This window comes from Emydura macquarii, unplaced genomic scaffold, assembly GCF_026122565.2.
Source record: "Emydura macquarii macquarii isolate MOO-44397 ecotype Brisbane River unplaced genomic scaffold, CSIRO-AGI_Emac_v2 contig_306, whole genome shotgun sequence".
Taxonomy (NCBI): domain Eukaryota; kingdom Metazoa; phylum Chordata; order Testudines; family Chelidae; genus Emydura; species Emydura macquarii.
Genome location: NW_027130443.1, coordinates 8,742,202 through 8,767,326, shown reverse-complemented (window position 1 = coordinate 8,767,326; position 25,125 = coordinate 8,742,202). Strand labels below are relative to the sequence as shown.

At 44.2% G+C, this 25,125-nt stretch overlaps 1 protein-coding gene across 13 annotated transcripts in view; it reads right to left on the bottom strand.

Annotated features, from left to right (window-relative positions):
- The window catches only part of KDM4B (lysine demethylase 4B), a 218,782-nt gene that overhangs the window by 136,024 nt on the left and 57,633 nt on the right, over positions 1-25,125 (bottom strand). Inside the window, exon 6 of one of the 13 annotated variants that reach the window (XM_067558556.1) lies at positions 17,229-17,367. The exons of the other annotated variants lie outside the window; for them this stretch is intronic. Coding sequence (XP_067414657.1) covers positions 17,304-17,367 — 64 coding nt within the window. The 3' untranslated portion in view covers positions 17,229-17,303. Of the gene's footprint in view, positions 1-17,228; positions 17,368-25,125 lie in introns of those variants that run through there. 13 annotated transcript variants of the gene reach the window in all.

Below are 25,125 nucleotides of genomic sequence, written 5' to 3'. Positions count from 1 at the left end.
ATAAAACATGGATACAGTTCTAGGAGGAAACCAGAACTGTAATCGAAGGAGCTGAAGTTCTTGGCAACTTCACACAATGAGTTATTTTTTCTGTGGTATTATTATGTAGCATCACAAGATGTCACAGAAAGTGAACCATAAGCTAGAAGAGAGAGGTTTTAAGTGAGATTTAATTACGTAAAATGATGAGAATGCAGGGAAGCCCAGGAGTAAATTAGTAGAAAAGGTGCATACAGATAAAACTGAACTTAACAGATAAGAAGCTCTAAGCTAAATATCTATTTTATGAATTTATATGGCCTTAACCAAAGTCGTATCTAGGCACTAGCAGAACATATGGGATAGAAGCACAGTAATTTATTTTTGTTCTAAAAGATTGTCCCAAGGGTTACAAAATCCTCTATTCAAACAGAAGAGAGGATGGTTCAGTTATAAGTAGTTGTTCCTTAGCCAACTATCATCTCTAGCTAGACAGAGTGAGACATGGGCCTCTCCCCTCATTACAAAGATGCAAAACATATCTTATCTCCTGCAAAAGAGTTAGAGGGACACAATAGATACTTAATATCTATACTACAGGCAAAAACAGTAAAAGAACATTAAGGTCACAAAGTTAAGCATTTTGAAATTAAGAAGTGCTGGAATTTAGATTGCCAAACTTTAACCAGGACTGGCAAAGTTACAGGCAACTGAAAAGTGTCTTTTAATAGGAAGAGTGGGATAACACTAATAGGCAGTACTACCACCCCACCTATGACGACTCCCAAAGACATTAGAAAGTCTACATTCCTTCTACAGGCCAGTCCCCTTCCCATTGCTCTTCAGTTCAAAGACAAGAGTCATTTATCCAAACTGCAAAGAGTAACAGGGGAAAAGTCATATCCCAAACTCTCTTTGTATGAAACCGAAGTGAATTTTCACCTATAGCAATCTGGAGATGCATGATCTAATGGAGAGAGGATGACAGGAGGGGCTTCAAGATTTAGCCTCTAAACCAATTTAAACTGGCATCTTAAAAAAACCCAAAATTTTCAAAGAACACCATGTAGCATTTAATATTACAGAATAATATATTAATGTGCTTCAAGTACCTTTTGACAGCACCTTAAATTGTATAATTATCAAAGAATTTCATTTGTCTTGGACAAAGCTAGTAGCTTTTCTTTTTAAATGACCATTTATCACTTACATAAAAGTAATAAAAATAATCCCAATCCAAAACTCCTTTGTGGGATTAATGTCCCTTAAAACTGGGAAATGAAACATTCCATTTCTTCTGGGAAAACGCTGAAGGATTGGAAAAGAACTAATTTATGTCTACAAGGCTGCTGCTGATTAATGTAATATCCCCAGTCTACACTGTTACTTTCACTTAATTAGTGCCTGTAATTGGGAATTAAAAAGATAAGATTAATTGAATCCGCAGGATGTTAAAAGTTTAATACATTGGAACATGGTCATTGTGTTATCTGAAACTGCAGACTGCAAGAAGCTGAACTGAGTCCAAGGAGAGCCTGAATAAGAGTTGCTTGGATAGGAATCCAGCAGAACTGAATTTCCAGTGTGCTCACAAAAACTAACACAAAAATCTACAGGTCAATATCCCCACCACCACCACTAAACTTGCATGTGCAATAATTGGTTCAAAATTTACAACATTTTTTACTCAGATCAAACTGCTGCAAAGAAGAGGTTGTGTGCGATCTGATTGATTTTCTTGCTTGTCAAGAGTAAATCTATCAGAGTGGAATTAAAAGGAGGCCAAATTCTGCCTTCAGTTACCCCCACACAATCCCATTTAATTTGGTGGGGTTGTGAGCGTGAGTGCAGAAAGAAAATTTGGCTAACTATGTTTCAAGACGAAAAAAATACCCTCTTCCTTTCCACTCTAGATACTGTGCAGTTTTGAGCTAACAAACGTTATCTGATCAGACATGAAATCATCAATTAGAAGGTAGAAGGAAAAGGAGGTGACATAGAAAGCTTAGAAATCGCCACAGTTGCTGTAATAAGTGTCTACACTGAAGTGCTACAGCAGTGCAGCCCAGTGCTGCCGCTGTAGGGTTTTAAGCATAGACAGACATAGGTTCTGCTAGTTGCTCTGAAACCCCTTCAGCACTGCAGGATTTACCCATCTGACAAATAAGTGGCCGCAGCAGTTTTGAGAGATGATAGCCTATATCTGTCATATCTCAAGTTCTCTGCTTTGGTGGACTACTTATCTCCACCGCTCTAGAGAAACGTCCTGGACGCATAGGTTAACAGTAAGAGATGATGGACATTTATTTTAGAGCACAAAGGACCTGTTTTTTTCTGTTAGCAACTTGGATTATTTGCGGGTCCGAAAACAACTCTCACTGAAAGTATGAGGACAAATCAATGTATTTAGCATAATGTTTTTGAATCGGCACTGTAGAAAGATCCTGTATAGACCATTCCCAGAACAGGGACACTTCCATTCCCCTAATGAAATAGAGGTCAACACATGTCTCCTTTTGCAAGCCACACATACCAATCCTGAGTTACAATTACGTCTCTCTTCTGGCTGATGAATTAGCCCATTTTATTATGGGCAGATGCAGACAGCAAGAGTGCTTCTTAAGAGAGAGTCAGGAAGGGTCTCAGAAAACCTTCTAATCAAGAAGTAACACCAAATAAAAGAAGTGCTGGAGTTCTGAATATGTGCTTCTTTCAGGAATAAGATTTGTCAACTGACAGAGTCCTGCACTGACCATTAAGGAAACTGGTCCCCACAAAAGCTGTGTCCAATTTAACAGAATCACAGAAATGTAGGGCTGGAAGAGACCTTGAAAAGTCATTTAGTCCAGCTCCCTGCACAGAGGCAGGACAAAGTATACCTAGCCCATCCCAAAAGGTGTCTGTCTAACCCAGTGGTCCCCAAACCTTGGGGCACGCCCACCTAGGGGGTCACAGAATGTTTGGGCTTGTCCCAGGCCAACCCCCATGGGGGTAGGGAGGGAGTACCACCCAACCCCATTCTGCCCCCAGCTCCGCTCCAGCCCTGGCCCAGCCCCCAGCCTCAGCTCCAGCCCCTTGACCACCAGATCCAAGCTGCATCTCTGCTCCCAACCCCAACCCTGCTCCTGGCCGTGAATCCTGGCTCCAGTTGCAGCTCCCAGCTGCAGTCCCCAGCTTCCACAGTGGCACTGACCAGGTAAGGGATCTAATTGATCTAACCTGTTCTTAAAAGCCTCCAGTGACAGGAATTCCACCTCCTCTCTTGGAAGCTTATCACTGCATGGTCATTTTCACCCAAATGGCCTTTATCCTTCAGATTTGTAATTAATTGCTCCATTAGTTAGAATCAAGTCTAAAATGGTATCCCCCTGGTTACTTCCTTCACCTTCTGAAACACAAAGTTTTCCCCAACACATGCCAACAACTTAGTGGACATTTTATTTTGCTGTATCACTTTTTCAACAAATATATGGGTAGTTAAAGTCCCCCATAATTATCAGGTATTGTGTTTTTGATATTTCTGTTACTTGTTCTAGAAATGCCTCCTCCTGATTTGGTCATTTATAGTAGAACCTTACCATGACATTGCCCCTGTCCCCCTACCCCCTTTTTATCTTTACCTGGAGACTTTCAAGTGGTCTGCCTCTCATCTCCTTCTGGACCTCAGTACAAACGCTTATATTCTGGATGTAGAATGCAACACCTCATCCCTTTTTTCTCTGCCTGTCCTTTCTGAACAAGCTATAATCCTCTATACTAATATTCCAGTCACGAGATTATCCCAGCAAGTCTTAGTGATGCCAATTAAGACGATATCGCTTATGTACTAATATTTCCAGTTCTTCCTGTTTATTCTCCATACTCCTTTGCATTTGTGCAGACATCAGATGTTGAGCAGATTCCCCCATTTTTCCTCTTGTTGCTCTTATGTCCCTACTGTAATTTTCCATTCCACAGCCCGTCTCTCAACATCTAGCCCACTGTTAAGGTTGCTTTTTGTTACCTACCTATGAGGCTTGTCACTTGCCCCCTTTTGTCGCCTCAATCAAACCATCAGTTTAAGGCTTCAGAACAATTTCACCTGGATTCTAATCTTTCAGAGGTGAAATTTTTTGCCCTCTGCATCAGATAGGGGCAGAATACATGTGTCTTCATCTTTTGGCAAGTTATAAACCGAGACAGACCCCACTTGAGAAAAGTTATTTAAAAGTAGTGGTAGTGGGATTGTGTTGGGGTAGCTAGAACTCAAAGAGTTCTTGAAAGGAGAAAATGAAAGAAAAAAGCTCTATCTTTCAGTAATTCTTTAAAAACCCAGAGATATAAGATATAAACAACTGGAGTGAAAATCTGTGAGAAGGACAAGACTGGTAGAAAATCCAGGATGAGCATGGAAAAGGTGAGGGAGCTGGTTTGCTCAGCTCTTTAAAGTATTAAGGACACATCTTTGTTTCAGTATTTTGACTGTCTAAATGTACTGTTTCCAAAAGGTGCCACATCTTTGTGGTTCTGTCCTTTGTTTATTGTGCAGGTATAACACAGGAAGGAGAAGTGCGAACTTCTCCACACCGTCCCATCAATGTGTTTCAATCCTGATTTGCCAGAGCCTACTTTTAGAGATGAAAGAGGAGTTCGGTTTCTATGTCTATGCAGTCCTTTGGTAGAGGCTACCAGCAAGATTAGTGCCAGTTAGTCCATCATCTGTCCACTACCAACTTGACTGAGACCCAAACTTTTTCACACAGGCCACTAAAATCTGCAATTTAGTAACTTTGAGCCAAATTCAACATTGGTGAATAGTGAAATGATGACCTTGAGTAAAAGATTCTATCCGTTACCATTCCCCTAAACCAGTGATCTTCACTATTTTTCAAGCAGGGGCCACTTTGGCAAAAAACCTTCACTGTGAGAGCTGGTGACTCCTGGCCTTTGGGGAGGCTGGGCTGGGCCGGGCCCCCTCCCTGCTATGTCCTTCCCACCATGCTCCACCCCAGCTCCCACTTGGCCTCATCCCCTGAGGTCCTCCCCATCACATGCCCCCTCATTCCCTTCCCATTGTCTGCTCTCCTTTCTCGAGCCAAACCACAATGCCTCCTTGTCCCAGCTGAGTCAGGCTGGTCCCTGGCCAGCTCCGCTCAGCAGGCCAGCCCCGGGATGTGTTTTGCACGTATGCGCAGCCCAGTGCTTCAGTCCATCCCCCAGCCCAGATCCGATTCCTCCCTAGCAGCAGCCAGGCACTCACCTGGGCTTAGTCCCCAGGCGGTTGGGGGGAGACCCAGAAGAATTCCCCCTCTCATCTGGAAGGAAAGTTGAGGTGGGGATGGCCCCACCACACGAGGAGGAAAGGAGATGTTTGGGGTGAGGAGGGGCTCTCCACATGGGAAGCGCAACCCAACCTGCTGGGGAGAGGGGAAGAGCCACTCCCGGGACCCTGTGAGGCAGTAAGTAAGCGAGTCACTCACCGGCAGGTCAGCACCAAGCAGGGCAAGCAAGGCAAGACCAGTAGCTGAGTTACCGCTGGGAGCACAGGAGTGGGAGGGACGCTGAAGGAAGTGCTCACCTCTGCCTCCAGGTAACTTGGGAAGCAGCAGAGCTGCAGTCGCCACCGACCCCCACCCTCCCTGCAGTGTTGCCTCCTGGTGGTTTCACCCCCCCTGCTGAGATCTCCCCCATGAAGAAGGGGTGAGAGCAGCAGGCAGGGTGAGCCCAAGCTGCTCCCCCAAGTCACCAGGAGGCAAAGAGGCGCCGGCCAGTGCTGAGCACTTCCCTCAGCGCCTCTCCCACTCCTGTGGCCGCTGCTCCCTGCAATAACTCAGCTGCTGGGCTTGGGTCTCCCCACCCCGCGCGGTGACCTGCCCGCTGTCACTTACCGCCTTGTAGGGCCCTGGCCAGGAATGTGGAGAGCAGAGGGGATGGTTCTTCCCCTTCTCCCTGGATTGGTGGGCTGCACTGCCCACGTGGAGAGCCCCTCCTCACCCCGCACAGCTTCATCCCCTCTCGCCCCAACTTTCTAGTGTCTGCCATAACCCATCTAGTCTGAAGTTTTTATACAAATTTTACTAGCTTTCCTGTATATGTATAGGTTCCTTTTTTATGTAAATATTTCTGGAAGTGTAGTTATCCCTTATTCTTCCTTAGGACTTATCTGTATTGCTATAATGCCTACAGACCCAACAGGGACCAGGACCCCATTACACTAGATCTTGAACACAAAACAGACACATTCCCTGCCCTAAGGAACTTAAGTTTCATCTGTTCCTTTTGACTTATTATGCTTCTCACAATCCCACATCTTCCCTCTAGCAACTGTAGTGCCAACTTAAAGGAAAAATTAAAAATAGTACAGCATTAAGTAAACAAGATCAAAATAGACCTGCTTTAATACAGTGGTTATAGCTGCTTAGTGAAAACTCCACTATTGTGTACCTGTACTGTTTATTTTTCCCTCCCTAATTAAAGATATTTTTACATCTGTTAATACTGAATCTTTCCTTGTGGTCTAAAGCTTTCACTGCTCTGCTCTCTCCAGTTCACTATGCAGTGTAGTTCTCTCCTCCTGAGTGTTCTTCCTACCCGTTCCAATTATGAATATTGTTGCATTTACTCCAAAAAAAAAAAAAAAAATCAGACAAAGATCGACACAAAGCAGCCCTGCAAGAGACAGACAAGTGCTGGGATTTTTAGTTTATCAAGCATCCTGAAAAAGTCCTGAGGTGGGCTATAACTATCAAGGAGTATCACTCCTTGACAATTATCAGATACTTCACTATTGACAGAATCAGCTTTGTGGATGGCCCACATTTTATTCTTTTAACTCGACTGTACTCAATCAACCTAACTTTGATCTAACCTTGATAGATGCTACATTTAACCATTACAGATTAGTGAGCAGGGATTTTCCACCCTGCACTGAACAGCTACAAAACTAAAAAGAGAAGGGATAGTGGCAGCGTAAACTATTTTAATAACCCTCAGAAGAGCAACTTTTTTATAGACTGATTCTGTGTTGAGAAGACATCTGTGACAGAGAAAAATAAACACCAAGGACACTGACTTTGAGCCACTTCTGCAAGTGCAGAATCAGTCTCTTCTGGACTAACTACGCTCCATAATAACAGATAGGTCTGTGAAACCAGCACTAAAAGAGCAAGTTCTTCAAAACAGGTCAAATATCCAAGAGACTAGGTTTGTGACCAAATAAGAGACTGGGCTTATAACAACTTTCAAATGTCAGCTTTCTTGGTAGCTGACCAAAGGCTAAGAGCCTGGACTACAACCTGAACACAAACTTCCCAGCAAACTTCTCAGCAATTTGTCAGATTATGCTAGAGTGCAATAAATTACCAGGACAATTTCCTTACTGGAAAGAAGAGACTGATGGGAAAAAAGATCTCAGGATAGAAAATATAGTTTGATTCAACTAGAATTCAATCTTCATTTGACTTTGAAGAGAATCTGAAAGAGATACAGTGAGCGATGGAACATTTTCAACCACTATACTCCACACTCTTTACTAAACCAGTACCAAGAGGGGAGCACTTAAATGGTTTCAGTTTCACCCAGTGTCACAAGCAAGGGACTTTCCATTTATATTCTGAGGAGAAATCCCCTCACAACCAAAGCTTCAGGATCCCAGAATACCCTATCACAGCTCTTTCTAATGTGATGTTCAGAGTCCTAGGGTTTTCCCAAAAACTGATTCTGGTCTCATTTATTGACAAAAAAATTCAGGATCTCAGGTTCAGGAGGTGCTCAATCAAGTGTTGAAGGTGTGTTAGACTTTCATTTCTTTACAGCGGTGTTTTTTCCCCCCTTTAGAGATAGAATTTAACTGGTCAATCCCCTTTCTATTCTTAAAATGAAAGCATGAAAAAAATCCTTCATATTTGCGATGGAGGATGCTATTAATAGTTTAATTTTCTTTGTGTTTTGTTTATTCCCCTGGAATGGCTTGATGGATGTGAATAATTATCAGACTATAAAAGCCAGCAAATGTGCTATTTTCTATCACTCTAAATCATCAAACAAATAAAGTGTGAAACAGCATTTTTTAATACAATTTTCCCCTCTAATGGCTTAGAATTATTATCAGGAACAATGAAAATAAATAAGCAAATGCCTTTCAAGTTAAAAATTAAATGCATGTGTCAGGAAAGAGGCGCAGAGCAACCATCTTGGGGTACAAGGACCAGTTCAGAAACCATTCACTGCTACTTCTAGCATTAGGGTGTTTTGAAAGAGACTTTCCAATCTAGCCTATATTCTACCCTCAAGGCTGCTGCTTGGGGACAAGGGGGGGAACAAGGGGAATTTAATTTTGTCTTATTCCCAGCCACTGCACACTCTTAAAAACATCTCCACATCAGAACATAGCTGCCTCAGGCACTCAGCACACTCATGCCCTCTTCACTGGGGTCTCTCTGTTTAAGCTTAACTGCTTCCACTTGAAGCAATTCCTTAACTTCTACAGAGCATAAGGGCATCTCTTCCCTCCATCCAACCCTTCTTTTGAAGTTTCCAGACTTTTTCTTGATTCAGTTGTGTTTCTTATATATGCAAAGTATTAGATAGATTAGATACCATACCTATCTACCCCCACAGCATGTCAGTTTTCCAGTCTCTCTACAACATAGAGTAATTAAGCAGCAATTACATTACTAAATCTTCATGCACCCTTCTTCTACTAAAGAATGGACACCATATGTGGGAGGTTCAACTGTAAGGCTTTTGAAAGTGTCACTTCAGTCCAACTCACATTGGAGGGTAAGAAAGTTAATTTCACAGTGTCTGCACAAGGTCTGAGCAAACACATCCCACACAGTTTAACATGATATAATTACTGAAATAAGGAACAGTAACAAAATAGAACAGCACATTTAAAATGCCTAAGACCATGCCTCAAGCTGAGGGTTAGTTATGTGTCTTCAAAGTAGATTTACTCATGCCAAGAATAATGACCCTTGGCAGATTCAAATGCTAACCTATCCCTCCCTGGTGACAGGCAGAATGGAAAAGCCATTACTTCAATCTCCATAAAACATAAGTGTGTTCACAGATGCATAATCTGAACCCTAACCTTCATGCCTATAGCAGCAACAATGCACCTAAGAAGATTCTTTGCTCCATCAAGAACAGTTATATACATCTCTGTCTACACTACAGCCTAGGTCAGCAAAACTTATGTTGCTCACGGATGTGAATATTCCACCCCTGAATGGCATAAGTTATACCGACATAAGCACTCATGTGCATAGAACTATGTTGGTGGGAGCTCTGCCACTCACAGAGGCAGCTTTTTTTATGCCAATGCTGTTGGCACAGAGCATCTTCACCAGACATGGCACTGTATGTATAAACATGGCATAGCAGCTACATTGAAACACCGCTACTTATGGGTTACTCAGCTCTGGTCTACACTTACCTGGAGATTCAGCGGCAGTTGACGGGAGTTATGCAAACTACGCAGAGTAGCTTGTATAACTCCCGTCGACTACTGTGCTTCCCTTCTGCGCTCCGTCTTCACTGCACTGTGCCGACAGGAATGCAGCGCTACGCTACTTGAGGGGGTGGTTTTACTCAGTTGACTTCCTGATCGATTGAGCAGGTCTACACTAACCGTTCAATTGATCCAGAAAGATCAATCTGGCGGCAGCAACTTTGCAACTCTCAGCACAGACATACCCTGAGCTATTTACAAACCAGTTCCCAGCTGCTCCCTACACCCACAAATCCAAGCTCATGCTCTAGCTTGAAGATTAAGTATCTTTATAAAGTGAAGCATTTATAATACTGATAAAAGATAACATATGTTAAGGAATCACAGAGCAAGAGCAGAATCCTCTTCTGTTCATTACTTTAGGATAGTTTGCAGCCTTTGCTTTGTCATTTACGTAAAATAAATGAACTCTTCCTTCATCTAAGGTACACAAATTATCCCTTCTCCCCCAAAATGGTTCAAGTCTGATTTCACGCCCCTCAAAATTATATAGTTAGCCCTATTTTTTCCAGTCAAGGAAAACAGATCCAAATTAGCTTTCAAAATCAGCCAACATCACCACCTAATTAAACAGTAAAAGTGGTGGGACATTACGTATGCCCATCATCTTCCTCTCCATAAACCAAACACTGCATCTATAACACTCTCAGTACTCCTGAACTCAGAAGGGTGACCAGGGAAGGGCGGGGCAAAAGCAGACCTGGGCTCTTTTTGCTTCTTTATAATAAAAAGGTTGCCTGTCAAGGTTTTTGGGGACATTTATTGGGTTATTTGGTTTTTTGTGGGGGGTTAACATTAGAAGTATGAGGAATGTCAAGTCCTTTCTTCTCTTACTTTCGCTGAAGAGCTCCTTGGTGGCAGGGTCATGGAGGCTATGTAGTATATGAGCTCTACCTTAAATGAAAGGGCAGGAGTTCTGAATCTTTAACAAAGATATTCTTTCTTCAAAATGCTTGAGTATTAAGTTAAATTGGTTTTAAACACAAAAATAGGAATCTTGAGTAGGAGTAGAGGTCATTTTTATCTCTGTATTTGACACTAGTGCTACTTCCCCTGGAATACATTGTCCAATTTTGGTGCTCACCATTCAAGAAGGATACTGATAAATTGGAGAGGGTTCAAAAGAATGATTAAAGGATTAGAACATGTTTTATAATATTAAGACTCAATGAGCTCAATCTATTTACTTTTAATAAAGAGAAAGTTATGGGGGGACTTAATTACAGTCAATAAGTATCTACGTGAGGAACAAATATTTAATAAAGCGCTCTTCATTCTAGCAGAGAAACATATAACACGATCCAAGGACTGGAAGTTAAGCTAGACAAATTCAGACGGAAAATAAAGTGTAAATTTTTGATGGTGAGGGTAACTAACCATTGGAATAATTACCAAGGGTTGTGATGGATTCTCTCTATCACTTACAATTTTTAAATCAATATTGTATGTTTTTCTAAAAGATCTGCCATAGGAATTATTCTGGTGAAATACTATGGCACGTATTATACAGGAGGTCAAAGTAGATGATCACAATGGTCCCTTCTGGTCTCAGAATCTATGAAAAAGTTTTAAACAACTAAAAATCCCTTATTTTCTTAATTGTTCAGCTTTCACTATTGATTCTGGTGTTGTTTTGCTAGTTCTTCAGTAAAAAGCATCTTTCAGAACAGAAAATCTTGAATTTCTAACAGTTTGGGATGGATGGCTAATCCTTAAGCAATTGAGAGAGGAAAGAAATTTTTGTTTCTGTTAACTCCTATGACTATCTAACACATTGGGAAAAGGGGTCTTTGTTGAAGATTCGTATCACCGCATTCAAAGATATCTCCCCAGTCATTCATGAAAACCAGACTTCACACTCCTGTTTCTATCTAATGGGGGAGCATGGGGAAGACATAAAAGATGACTCCACTAAAACAAAAAAATATACATTTTTCTGGCATTCTTTATCCATCATGGAAAGAGGAGAGGGGGAGCACAAGCCTAATATTTTAAGAATCCTTTGCAGGTCACCTTTTAAAAAAAACAAAAACTAACACCAGTGGGTCTCGCAAAGCACAAACAGTATTTTTGCCCTTATGAGGAAGGACACCAGGGGAATATTTTCCATAGTTCTCCAATAAGTGTTGCCATCTGATCTGCAAGTTAAGGCCAACATAAGGATGGATTAGAAATACTGCAATTGCTACAGGTTTTTCCACTAATTCACAGCCCTGCATCACTCACGGAACAAATTAAGTCATCAAAGGCAGGACCCAGTTCACTTTCTTCTTCTCACTGATATCTGAAATTGTCTGACACTGAACAATCATCTGCTTTAAGCAATCATCTTTTAACGTCAGAGGATCACCCTTAGGAAAGGAAAACCTCTGCTTCCCCTGTCTGGCCCCTTCTGTTGTGAATCTTTTATGTTATGAATACAAACACTTTCTCTGGAGATAAGATCTCATACGGATCAGAGAGTTCCTTGTTCCTAGAAAGGAACCTTATCAAGTATCTGCAGTTTTATCTTTAATGGATCTTTTTACGGGACAATAGATGATGGAATTTGGTATCTTTAACCAGCAGTGTCAATGATTTCAAATAATGACATTTTTTTACTGAAACACACACAAGTGCACAAGATAAACACAGACTAAGGAGTCTCTGCTCAGAAAACCATAATAAAGAGTAAACAGGTAATGACAGAACAAGATTACAGCCACACAGACTCCAAATAAACGCATATTATAAAGGCAAAGGAAGGAGAGGTTACTTCTGAAACTTGAGATTCTTCCAGGTGTGGGGTCCCCTATTTGGATTCCAGGCGTGGGTTCACATATGCGCCATGCGGCGGAGTTAGAACTGTTCGTAAGTAGTGTCCGTTGACCCGCATGTACGTTGTGTGTTGGCCATGTGGCGTGTCTGAGACTTTAAGAGGCTGTGCAAGTCAACGCCACTTCAGGTCCTTCTTACCTGCAAGCGACAGAGCCTGTACCAAGGGGGATGGAGGACAGGATCGGAATTCAATTAGGGACCACACATCTCAAAAAACCTCTAGTTACAGTAAGTAACCTCCCCTTCTTCTTTGAGTGATGGTCCCTATATGGATTCCAGCCGTGGGAGACCAGCGAGCAGTGCTCAGCAGGGAGGTGGGTGTAAGGACTCACAAGAAATCACAGTCTGCAGGACAATGTGGCTGACTCTCACATCTGCCACCGCTGCCGGGGTGATGGCATAGTAAGCAGAAAAGATGTGTATGGAGGACCACATGGATGTCCTACAAAAATCCTGTCATGGGACGTCTGCGAGGAAGGCCAATATGGCGGCGTGTGCCGTGATGCCCGGCAGCGGAGGAACATCTGAGAGAGAGAGAGAAACATTCCTCAGCGCAATGGGAGATCCATCTAGAGAGGTAATGCGAGGAGAGGGCATGACCATGGCAGGGTTCTGCAAGAGTGAGGAAGAGATGGGATGAGGCACAAAAAGCATGGGTGCACAGGAGATAAAAGGTCAGCGCCTGGCAGACGTTGAAGAGTGCAATCTTTGCACCTTGTGGAAGGCATGCGGTTTTGGGTAGAAGATTGGGAGGTGTATGCACTGGTTCAGGGAGAATGGAGAGGCCACCTTAGGGAGAAAGACAGAAACGGGTGTGTCAGCCATCATGGCTGCCAGCTTGGTAACCCGTCTTGCCGATAACCACCAAAAAGATCACCTTCATGTAGAGATGGGTGAGAGAGCAGGTTGTGAGGGGTTCAAAAGGCAGTTTAGTGATGGTATAGAGGAGGAGGATTCAGGTCCCAGGAGGAAGTAGGCCTCCGTACTGATAAGGCATTGAAGAGGCCACGAACGAAGTGGGAGGTGGTTGGATGAGTGACGATAGAAGAACCATCTACCACGGGGAGGAAGGCACTGAGCACTGCCACGTGGACACGGAAGGAGGAGTGGGTGAGGATGAACAACCGGAGATGAAGATGGTGGTCCAGGAGGATGGGACTGGAGATGAAGTCCAGAGAGTATCAGTGGCAATGCACCTAGGTGGTGAAGCATCATCAATTAGCAGTCATTCATAGCAGGCTCTAGCAGATGGTTGTCTGCTGTGTGTGAGAATGTTGCACACAGGGCAGAGCGTGCCTTTCTACACACAAGCCCCATGCAAATACCAAGCTGTGAGGTAAAGCAGCCCTGAGTTGGGATGCCTCAGGCGGGCGTGTGCCTGTATGAGGAGATCTGGGCGCGTGGCAAGACGGATCAGAGGGCACAGCAAGCGAAGAGGTGGAAGAGATCAGTGAACCAGTACTGGTGAGACCAGGAGGGTCTATCAGAATGAGTGTTGCGTGATCCCGCCGCACCTCGCACAGGATTTGTGGAAGCAGGTAATGGGTGGGAAGGTGCAGCAGGGATCAGAAATCCAGGGGAGGAGAAGGGCATCGCCCTGTAGGGCTCATCCAGAGCAGAAAAGGGGAAGTTTGTGGTTCACAGCAGTCGCAAAGAGGTACCAGTGCGGCATGCCCCACTGGCAAAAGACTGAGCGGAGCGTGGGGTCGTGGAGCTCCCACTCATGAGTCGCACAGAAGGACCTGTTGAGCATGTCTAACAGAGAAAGACCTTCATGACCATGCATGGAGCAGTGGGGATACCAAAGGGAAGGACCCGGAACTGATAGTAGGATTGCCCCATTGTGAAACAGAGGAACTTCCAATGTGCTGGGTGGAAGTTGACATGAAAATAGACATCCTTCATATCGAGAGGAATGAGACACAACATGACCATCAAGAACCAAACTTTGCATATAAATATGTTCAGTGCCCGGAGGTCCAATATGGGGCGGCAGTCACCCCCTTTTTTCAGAATGAGAAAAGAGGAGGAATAAAAACCATGGCCATGATAACACTGTAGGACACATTCTATGGTGCATTCAGAAGCAGAGTTTGTGCTTCCTTTGCGGAAGAGATTGTGGTGGTAGGGATCCTCATGGCCACAAAAGGATGGGCGATAAGGGGAGAAACAAGAGGAACTCTATCAAATACCCCAATGGATAACGTCTAACATCCGTCAATCGGTGGTGATCTTGCACGAGTTGTGGGCAGAGGGCAAGCTGGTCCCCTGAAGATGATCTGAGGCACCATGGGAGAGGTGGCTTGCCAGTCTCAAAGGGGAGGCCAAAATGGCTGTTTGGACAGACAGTGCATCAGGGCTGAGGCAGCGGAGGTGGAAGTGGTGGAACAGCGGGGGTCGCTGGATATGCGGGCAACAGCAAGAAGGCTCCTAAGTGCTTTGAAAGTAGGGTTGATAGACAGCTTGGGGGCAGAGGTGGAAAGACAATCTCTGCTGCTGGTGGGTAGGAGCCGGGGTGTAGATGCCAAGTGACCGCAGGGTAGCACGGGAATCCTGAAGAGAGTGGAGGGATTCATTTGTCTTGTCGCTGAAGAGCTTGTGATTGTCAAAAGGGAGGTCCCACAGAGTGGTCTAGACCTCTGTAGGAAAGCCTGGTGATTGGAGTTAGGAATCCTGGCAGAGAACAACGCCGGATGCTAGCGTGCAGGATGCAGTGTCAGCGGCGTCGACCACAGCTTGAAGGGCCACCTTTGTGATGAGCTTGCCCTCATTGAGTACTGTCTGGAACTCCTGTTGGTTGTCCACCAGAAGCAAGGACTGGAACACCGCCAACTTGGAGTAGGAGAAGAAATCATATTTCACCAAGATGGCCTGATAACTGCCGATTCAGAACTGGAGACCTGCAGAAGAATAAACCTTGCACCCTAGAAGGTGCAACTTCTTTGCCACTCGGTCTGGAGGGGCGGCCTGGAGATGATGTTGTCAGACATGCTTGGTCACAGCATGGACTACGAGCGAATTGGGAAGGGGATGGGTGAACAGGAAGCCTGTACCCTTAGACAGGACAAAGTAGTGGCGTTCAGCATTCTTCAGGGTGGGGGCACAGGAAGCCAGCATGTGCCAGACTGCCTGGGCAGGTTGGAGAATGGCTTTGTGGATTGGGAGAGCAGTCCAGGAAGGCCCTGACGATTGGAGAATGTCCAGGAACTGGTTTTGCAGGTCCTGGACTTCCTCCACCAGGAGGTTGGGGACTCTTGCCTTGTGGCGAAGCAAGACCTGATAAGTGTCCCTGGTCATCCAGAGCAGAGGGAGTAGGCGGAATGAGGGCGTTGTCCCAGGGATGACAAGGCTCCAGTGGGGACCAGTGGTACCAGCAGTGCCAGTGGCATGGGAGCACCTTGAGGTTCATCATAGATGGCAGGAGTTGCAGTGCAGACAGGGGACAGCCAGCAAGATGGAAGCACTGGCACCCCATGGCCCCGGTAAGAATCCTACCCCAGCCAGTAGGGCCAAGCAGATGGGTCGCTGGGCATCAGTGGCCTCCGGGGGTAGCAGAACCATGCCTCATCAGCGGGTAATGCAGCTGGTACCAAGGATCCGGGCTGTACGAGTGTGCAGGGGAGCAGGAAGGGTCTGGATTGGAAACCCACTCAGATGCCGAGAATGGGTCCAGCAGGGGTGGGACTGTTAGTACTGGAGATGCCAGTGGTGCAAGTGTGGTGAAGCAGGGTGCCGCTCAGGGAGCAGGAGAGGTTCATCCACCAGAGAGGGAAATTGCAAGGTGCCCTTGGAACCAGGGCACTGCGGGGAGCTAGTGTACTGTAGCATCAGCTCAGCCATTGGCAGCAGTGGAGACCGATGTCCCAGCATCCGGGGAAGTGGACAAGAGAGTCTGGAGGCATGGATGGCACCCAGCAGTGAAGGTGGCAGAGCTGCAGTCGTGGCTGGAGGAGGTGCAGAGGGCTCGTGGTGGTGCCTTGACTTATGCCCCGTGAGGGACTTCTTGGGAGGTGGAGCACCCGAATCCTGCTCAGAGAGGCAACACTGCACTTAGGGGTGGTCCACATCAGGAATGCGCCCTTATGCTCATGGCTGTGCTTCTTATGCACACTATGTTTCTATGGTGGCACTGGCATGCGGAAGGGAATGCACTCACAGGCGGTGACAGGTGCCACTCTGGCAGATCTGCTGGTCCCAGGTTCGATTGCACACATGGGCACATAGCCTCCTCCATCAGATACTTGCAGAGACTGAGTTCTCTGGCTTCCTGAGTGCGAGGCAGGAACAAGCGGCAGATGGAGCAGCGGGCGACACCATAAGCGTCACCAAGACAGCAAAGGCAACATTGGTGCTTATCACTTGCAAAGGAGCACAGGCATGAAGCACAGTTCTTGAAGCCAGCCTGGCAGGGCACAATGGCAGGGGGGTCACTCTGCGGGAACAAAGTCCAACAGGAGAGCAGATCTAACCAAGTAACTAACTATAGACAACCAGAGAAACTAAAAACTATGTACAATTGTCTGTTCCTACCAAGAGTTCGCTCAGCAACTTAAAAGCACTGAGGAACAGGGGTTTTGACTCTGGCCATGCAATGGTAAGTGGAAACCAGAGTGGTGTCTACCCCCACAGCCTCAAAGCCTCAGCTGCACCATGTGGCCGACACACGATGCATGTGAGGATCAACGGACACTACTACGAACAATTCTGGCTCTAGTGCATGCGCACCCATGTCTGGAATCCGGATAGAGACCATCTCTCAAAGAAAAATAAGCTCTGTAGACAAGTTTAAAATACAATCTTCTGTGAGCGATCATGGAAGGAAGATTAGGGCAAGCCAATGCAATACAGGCTACACAGTCACCGTGAGGCGCTCTGTCAAGTGCTCTGCAAGCTGCATACACAGACCTCAATAAAATTAATATGTGCTCAGCATGAATGGAGATCAGATGTTCTCTGATGATTCATCATGGAACATAAGAAAGTAACACAGAACAAGAAGGAATCTTCTTCCTCTTTAATATGGTATTTTGCTCACAGCCATCCTCAGCTGTTCAACTGGGGTCCAAAACGAGCGAGGCCTTTAGCATGGGGAAAAGGTAAAACTTGTCAGAATGGGATAGGCATATGTAACACACTGAAGATTCCATAATAATAATTGGTGGAATCAAGATTAGAGGTTGCCCTGACATAGGAACAGGTGCAAAAAGTGAATCAAGCGAGGAAAAAAGTGATGAGACCTAAGAGCTTTAAGCAAAATTTAAGATGTTTGCAAGAGTACATTTAATTGTTCTGGGCTGCAATTGGGTGAAGTCCTCCTTTGCCATATTATACCCAGTTTAACAAACAGAAGAACCTTATTGTTGCAGTGACAGGCAGCCATACTACCAAAAGCAGGCCCTCTAGATAAAACAGGAGCTTTCATCTCTACCTCAACAATACCATAATTTTACCAGGCATTTTATAAATGCAAAGACGACAATGGGCCACAATCTGCTTCATTACATCTATAGTCACAGAAGTTAATTTGAATTTACATCAGTTTAACAGCAGAATTTGTTCTACCTTCTTGCCATCCAAATCAGCCACTTCACATTTTTCATGCCAAAGAGAGATGTTTGGAGGTAGAGCCAACAATAATTCTGCTGCAGGATTCAAGTTACCAATGAATAATGCTTTACAGTGGAAGCAATGTGGCCGCAAGGCACAAGTCACTGGAGACTCAGTCCACCACCCACCACTGGAGTTTGCACCCTGTCGAGAACTCCACATTGGGCTAACACTGTTGTAATTTAAAATTCAGGAAATCCCACCTCAGGATATGCAAGTTCTGCCTGTGCTCTCCTCACCTTTACCTTATCCAGAGGGAAGTTTTGCCTATTCCAGAAGGAAAGAGGTAGATAGACTACCCATCACTGAAAACTGACCACCTTCATTACTAATTCTCTTCTTCAGATTGCAGAGGATCACAGCATTCCAGACTCCACTTGGCGGTGCATACACTGACATTATTATGAACATTTTCCATTATAGCTCTAGCATTTTTACCACTCGGTCATCTAACCCCACTTTGAGTAGGATTAGACAACATAAAAACACAACAGCCAGTCTATAGGAATCCTCTTATTGAACATACTGTTGGAGCCTCATAGGTGCTAGAGCAAGCATGGGACATTTCAGAAACCTATCAATATAAGGCCATTGTCACCAATACCATATGCATAGGTGCCCAATTCTCAACTCCACTTTCCAAAGAATCAGAAGCAAGATATGAAATTCTTCACCCCCACCCACAAATCTGGCTTCTCCTCCCACCCCTTCCAAGAAATTGAAAATTGTGAAAGGGCAATATGCTGGTATTTATTTAGTTTATTGTATAAATACATACATTCTAGATTTGTTATCCAACAATATTGGGCTGAATTGTTAAAGTTACTGAGTTTATGGCTGGAGATCATCTTGTGTCAGTAGGACTATCAGTTTTATATTCTTCTATCAGTGGAGACCTAAGCCCGAAGGTAAGTGGGGAAGTTGGACACCACAAGGAAGCAGAAGGAGGAGGATGCAGCAGGGGAGGCCTCCTGATTCATACTGAGAAAGTAGGGCAATCAGCTAGTTATCTCAAGTGGCTATACACAAATGCAAGAAGCCTGGGAAACAAGCAGGAGGAATTGGAAGTTCTGGCACAGTCAAGAAACTATGACACGAAAATTGGTGACTTACTAATGAAAGTCTCTAACAGAACAATATAATTTTTAAATATTACTTTAAACAAGGGTCTCAAAATGAATAACTATCAGTTAACTTAATGACAACACATACAAGACACAAATAGACAATTAAAAATCACCTGGAAGAAGGCTACATACAGATGCTCTCTCCACAGCAATGGAAGTAATCCTACATTCTGGTCTGCACCCAGTATGTGAATAAGTGAGTGTGAAAAGTGTATATTACTAAGGAAAAAGTGTTTTAGGGGAAAAAAATTCTAAAATGGCTTATTCATTCATTTTGACCAGGAAGATATTTACTACATACTTCAACAGAAATGAACAGCTAGAATATTCATCTCCCCTTCCATCATCTCAATTTACAATAGTTATTTATGAAGCATATATTTCCATGAACTGTTAATCAGTTACTACTTATTGGTTGCTTCCAGTAGCAGACACTGTACAATCATTACAATCATTAAAAAAAGGCACAGATGATGCTCCAAAGAGCTTACACCTAAAAAAGAAAGAGGGAGAGGTGGAGGGACTAAAAAAAAAATGAGCAAGCTAGTTTGCCAGGTGGTTATTGGCAACATCCTGCTAATGCAAAGCTTTACCGCCACAATGTTTATATCAGACCCACAAATTATAAACTTGATATCTGAGGAGACAGAGTGATTTGGACAAGGTATACAACTTCAGGGTGAAATTCCTGTGAAGGGAAAGGCAAAAAGTGCTGCCTGTGCTGTATACTTTCCACAGCTTACTGGCTACACTGGCCCCTTTAGTCACAGTTTCAACATTAAACCACTTATATAAGTGAGGAGTTAACATAGAGATCTCCATCCATTGTCCCACAACAGGAAATGTAATACATTCTAATGGATGAAAATGAAAAACCACAACCTGCATTATCAGCAGTTTAGTACGTTAGATAACAGTGCACTCACACTTCACGTATTTCCAATTCTCCTATCTTCTGGACAAGGTCCCAGTTTTAAGGACTATGAGGGGATTCATGCTTACAAATAACAGCACTCACTGAAGCCTCTTCATCATGCCTAGTGCAATGTTTACTGACAGAAAGTCTAGAAAGATTAAGAGATCTATTTTCCTCTTAATGAGCATATCTAACTCTTATTAATGTTAACCAGAGTTATGCATATTTATTGAGGGGGGAGACCATTAAGTGCCTAACATACGTTAACAGATGTTTTATCCTGTACCAACTGGCTTACAAGAGCTGTCCCCTTCACTGGGCACTGAAACATCCTCCTCCTCCCCCCTTGCTGCTCTTGGAATGGAGACAGAATAAATGCCTGCAGCAGAACAAAACAAATTTGTCCATGTGTGATGGTGGCTTGATCTGGAAGCCCCTGCCTCTTTTTGCTCTTTTGAATGAATCTGAACAGGAGAAGAAGCCCATTCTAGCAGGAACTTTACAGATCAGAGGGCTTTGCTGTGACAAACTGTATCTTTACAGATGATAATAGCACCTTTCAGTCTAAAGTTCGTATTCCTGCTTCAGTCACCCACTGCATTAAAGAGCAAAACTGAAAGGTGCTCCAGATAACATACAGGTCAACGAGAGACTTCCCTAGTTTCCTTTATTCCTCCCAATCCCCCATGTCTAGTGAATTTAAGAACATAAGAATGGTCATGCCGGGGTCAGACCAATGGTCCATCTAGCCCAGTATCCTGTCTTCTAACACTGACTTCATTTTTTAATTGCCTTCCAGACAAGGGAGGAGGATTAAATAGTTGATGCTTGCAGAGAACTTTGTTGGTTTAGAGCACTATAAGTATCAGTCACGGCAGGAATTCTGCTATTTTAAACTACTTTTTACTGCGCTTATGCCACCCTATATCAATTTCCTCTTCCGAGTAAAGAGAAAAACTTGACTCATGCCCAAATATTAAAAAGGCATGAATTAAAACAGTCCTCCAATGCCACTGGTGGGGCCTTGCAGTCTTAGCCAGCCCGTTTGCCATTGTCACATGAAGCCAGAGTCTACAAACCCATTCTCCCACAGGGCTCAAGTCAGATCAGGCTGTGAGGATCATATGGAGAGAGAAAGCACTTCTTTCTCCCTCACGTCTTGTATTAATGACAGAGTTCAGTGTTCAAAAGCCTAAGTTATTAAAATCAATCTGTGATCCTGTCAGACTTCTATAGATCTTCATTTAAAATCAGGTCTGAGCTTTGAGCAGACACTTTCAAAACAGAAGATAGAAGGCTCTTGCTGAAACTCTCTCAAAGATGGGCCTCTCTCAGTTCAGCCTGGGACTACAAAACTGTGATGAATTATTAGTGCTGGGGGAGGAGGCAGTTCATGCATTATACACTAAGCCAGTGGAATAGTAACACATTTAGAGACACCGCTAAAGAAACGAGTTAATTATTATTAATCATGTTTATTACAGTAGTGCATTAGGACTAACCAAAAATGGAGGGCCCCACTGTGCTAGGCACGGTACAAACACAGTATTAGACAGCCTTTGTCATGAAGAGTTTACAACTTAAATAGACCAGACAGGCACAGGGTGGGGGAAAGAGATAAAAAGATGAGTGAACAATATAATTGGACAGAGTCCAGAGGAGGGCAATAAAAATGATTAGGGGGCTGGAGCACGTGACTTATGAGACGAGGTTGAGGGAACTAGGCTTGTTTAGTTTGCAGGAGAGAAGAATGAGGAGGGATTTGATAGCGGACTTTAACTAGCTGGAGTTCCAGGGAGCATGGAGCAAGGCTGTTCTCAGTTATGGCAGATGACAGATCTAGAAGCAATGGTCTCAAGTTGCAGTGGGGGAGGTCGAGGCTGGATATTTGGAAAAACTTTTTCCCTAGACGGGTGAAGCAGCACTGGAATGGGTTACACCTAGGGAGGTGGTGGAATCGCCATCTTTAGAGGTTTTTAAGGTATGGCTTGACAAATCCCTGGCTGCGATGATTTAGTTGGGGCTGGTCCTGCTTTGAGCGGGGGTTGGACTAGATGACCTCCTGAGGTCCCATCCAACTCTAATCTTCTATGACTATGATAATGACAGGAAATGTCATATTACAGCCATTACTTTTGGACAATGGAGGATGGTAGCTATGAGACAACCAGCTAAATGGAAAGAAAAGTAAGGGGAGAGGGGACATGGAAGGGAAGTGGGTGAGGGGAACAGAGCTGGGAGCAGAGGGTAAGAGGGGCAGGTGTGGAGTGAAACTGAGGTGAAGACACAGAGGGAAGAGGAATTAGAACAAACAGCCAGTCAACTTGGGGCAGAGGAAGCTCAGTCAAAACTGTAAGAAATTCTCTGAATGTCTCAAGGCCCCTGGTTTGGCTGCTTCTATAGTTACTCTGAACAGCTCGAGCTTTTGATTGATTCCTCTCTGCACTTTTTCCTCAAGGCTATGTTGTGCGTGAAGGGAGGCACCATCTGTGCCCACAGTGTGTGGAGAGATCTCCCCTGCACAGTTCTAGGGATGTGGGAATGCTGGGAGAGGGGTGGTCTGGCAGGGTCCCATTTTACATCCTCACCTGCCGGGCCGCATGCTCTGCTTTGACTGCTCATACTGGCTGACAGTCTGGCTGGTTCCTCTCTGAAGGCTTTCCCCAAGGCCACATGCGGGGCACCACCTAGGTCCTAGTGCTCCTAGAGTGAGGGAGAGGAAACCCCTGCACAGTCCACGCTGGGACAATTACCTGTTTACAAAATGTCCACAGCAACTTAAACACCATCATTTAAACTTAAGTCTGCTAAAAGACAATTTCCCATTGTTTTAACTGTTGACACCTGCTCTGGGGAGAGAAACAAGGGCTACAGTTCAGGAGCTGAGTTACAATTCCTCACAGGCAACTGTTTGGTTCCTTAACTATTAAAACCATTCAACTCAGCCAAGATTCAACCTCTCAATAATAATAATAATACACCAATTCTCTGGATCCTTAGAACAAACTGTAGATTAAGCAGTGCTGCTCCTGCCTCACACGATTACTACGTCCTTCACCGTAACACCGCCTGCAGGCCAAACTGTGTCTGTGTCTGCTCAGACATCATGTAGGAGCCTGCAAGAGGGCTTGTTTGAATATTAGCAGTATGGTGTGGTTTGTACTGATTAACTAATGACTGCGGTATATGAAGCCTGAAAGCCTGTATTAATAACTCACTGCTGCACTCCTCCCATCTATCACCGAATTACAGGGGGATGCAACTCTGCATCTCAATACATCATTCCTCTTGTGAATCCCAGAGTAATCAACATGCACACACTTTCTTAATGCAGAAGCCCCATTCCAGAGCAGCTTTGACCAGACACAGTTGGGTGACTGCAAGGGATATGGAGAGGGGGAAACAGCTCTGCCTGTTAATATCGCCCATTAAAAGAAATAAAGGGAATACACATCACACAACCCTTCCCCCCTCAATCAACTGAGAAGAGCCCTGCTTTGGCAAATCAGCCCAAGAGCAAATGGTGCTTCGGCTAATCTATAAATCAAACCTCACCATAAATTCTACCCTCCCTCCATCCAAAACTGCAGAGCCATAAAACACATTACATGGAGGAACAGAGGCTGGAGAGCTCCCTGCAGCTCACAAATTTCCTGTCACTGTATGAATGGTCTTCCCCCTACTTCCCCACACCCATAAATCTCTACTGCCAGAATGGAACATGCAAACAAAGCAAGTGCACACATCCTAAAACAAGCCAGCCCTACGTGTTTCCTGTGTGAGGCTGCTGAAGATGTCAGTGGAAAAAAAAAATATGTTTTTCCTATGAAAATCTCCCAAAGCCAAGAATGAAGAAAATAAACATAGCAGAGAAATCTCCACATGAAGCTGACTCAAAGAAAAAAATTCTCAGTGCAATGAACATAAAGTGTTGTCAGTTTCCTAAAGGTCAATAGGGACATCTGAGCTTCCAGCTAATCTACCCTTAAAAGACTCTCATGCTCTCCAGAGTGTACGGGGTTAAAGGGATTCCACTAATCAAGTTTGATTATCACAAATGACTGATTTAACATTTGAACATCCTTGTGTTATGACCCCCTTGAGAGAGTAATAGTCAGAAGGCAATAATGGGGCGAGGTACAAATACTCCTCCCATCTCCCGCCCTGCTGCCAGACAATTCAGTATAAAAAACTAAACCCCACAGCCTTAAATGAGATTACACCATGCTCAAAGCAAATTGCAACATATGTGAGGATGTGTTAAAATAGGTGGGGGGTGAAGAACACAACATGGGGAAATGGGGATAAGCAAGGACAAAGTCCTGCATATGCAGTTAGAACAGGGAAGTAAAGAAGCTGGCAGATCTGAACTCCACAACAGCAATAGGCAGGTCATTTTCTTTATCCAAGATAGCTCCCTATGGATTAACGTTTTCTATCCTGGAGGGCAGGGAGGGCAAGGGTTCTGGCCAAGACAGCTGCAATGCACCCCGAGACAATAATGAAAAACAAAATCTGCAGTAAAACTATCAGCTCTTTTCCATTTGCAGCTGCTACAGTATATGCCATTGGTCAGAAAAAAAAAAAGAGGGTTCTCAAATACATTCCACTTCTGCAAGAAACAATATCTTAGCACAGAAACAAACATTTGTCAACTTTATCTCCCCATTTCATCTCCCCTGAAAAATATAGGTTTTCAGGCCCTAACGATACTGGGATCAGAATCAGGCTAGTTAGAACCAATCTTGTCTAAACCTGGCTGAGACGAGCAAGGTTCTCATATGGTTTTCCTGACCATTGTAGATTTATTCTAGCATGCTGGAGACTGTAGGGATGGAGAGTAAACTGTAGAATCGTCTAGCCAGCATGTTGTCAGAAACATAGCTCTACATGCTTGTAAAGCAATCCGGGCTAAGACCCTTGCTAGCAATTACTGCATTTTAAACATTGTTCTAGATAGCATAGGTCAACTGCGCCATGAGCAGGGCTTTTGGTTATTCTTATCGCAGTACTTTATAAAAGTGCTACCCTAGGCTGAGGGGTCATATGTGAAATCTTAAATCAAAGAGATCAGGTTTAGTCCAGCTTCAGGGAGGGAATGTTGGGGGAGGGGAAGTCAGTTATAATAATAGAAAACCAGCTTCAGTCTTGAACTGTAGAGGGACTAATGCCCTTTCCACAATAAG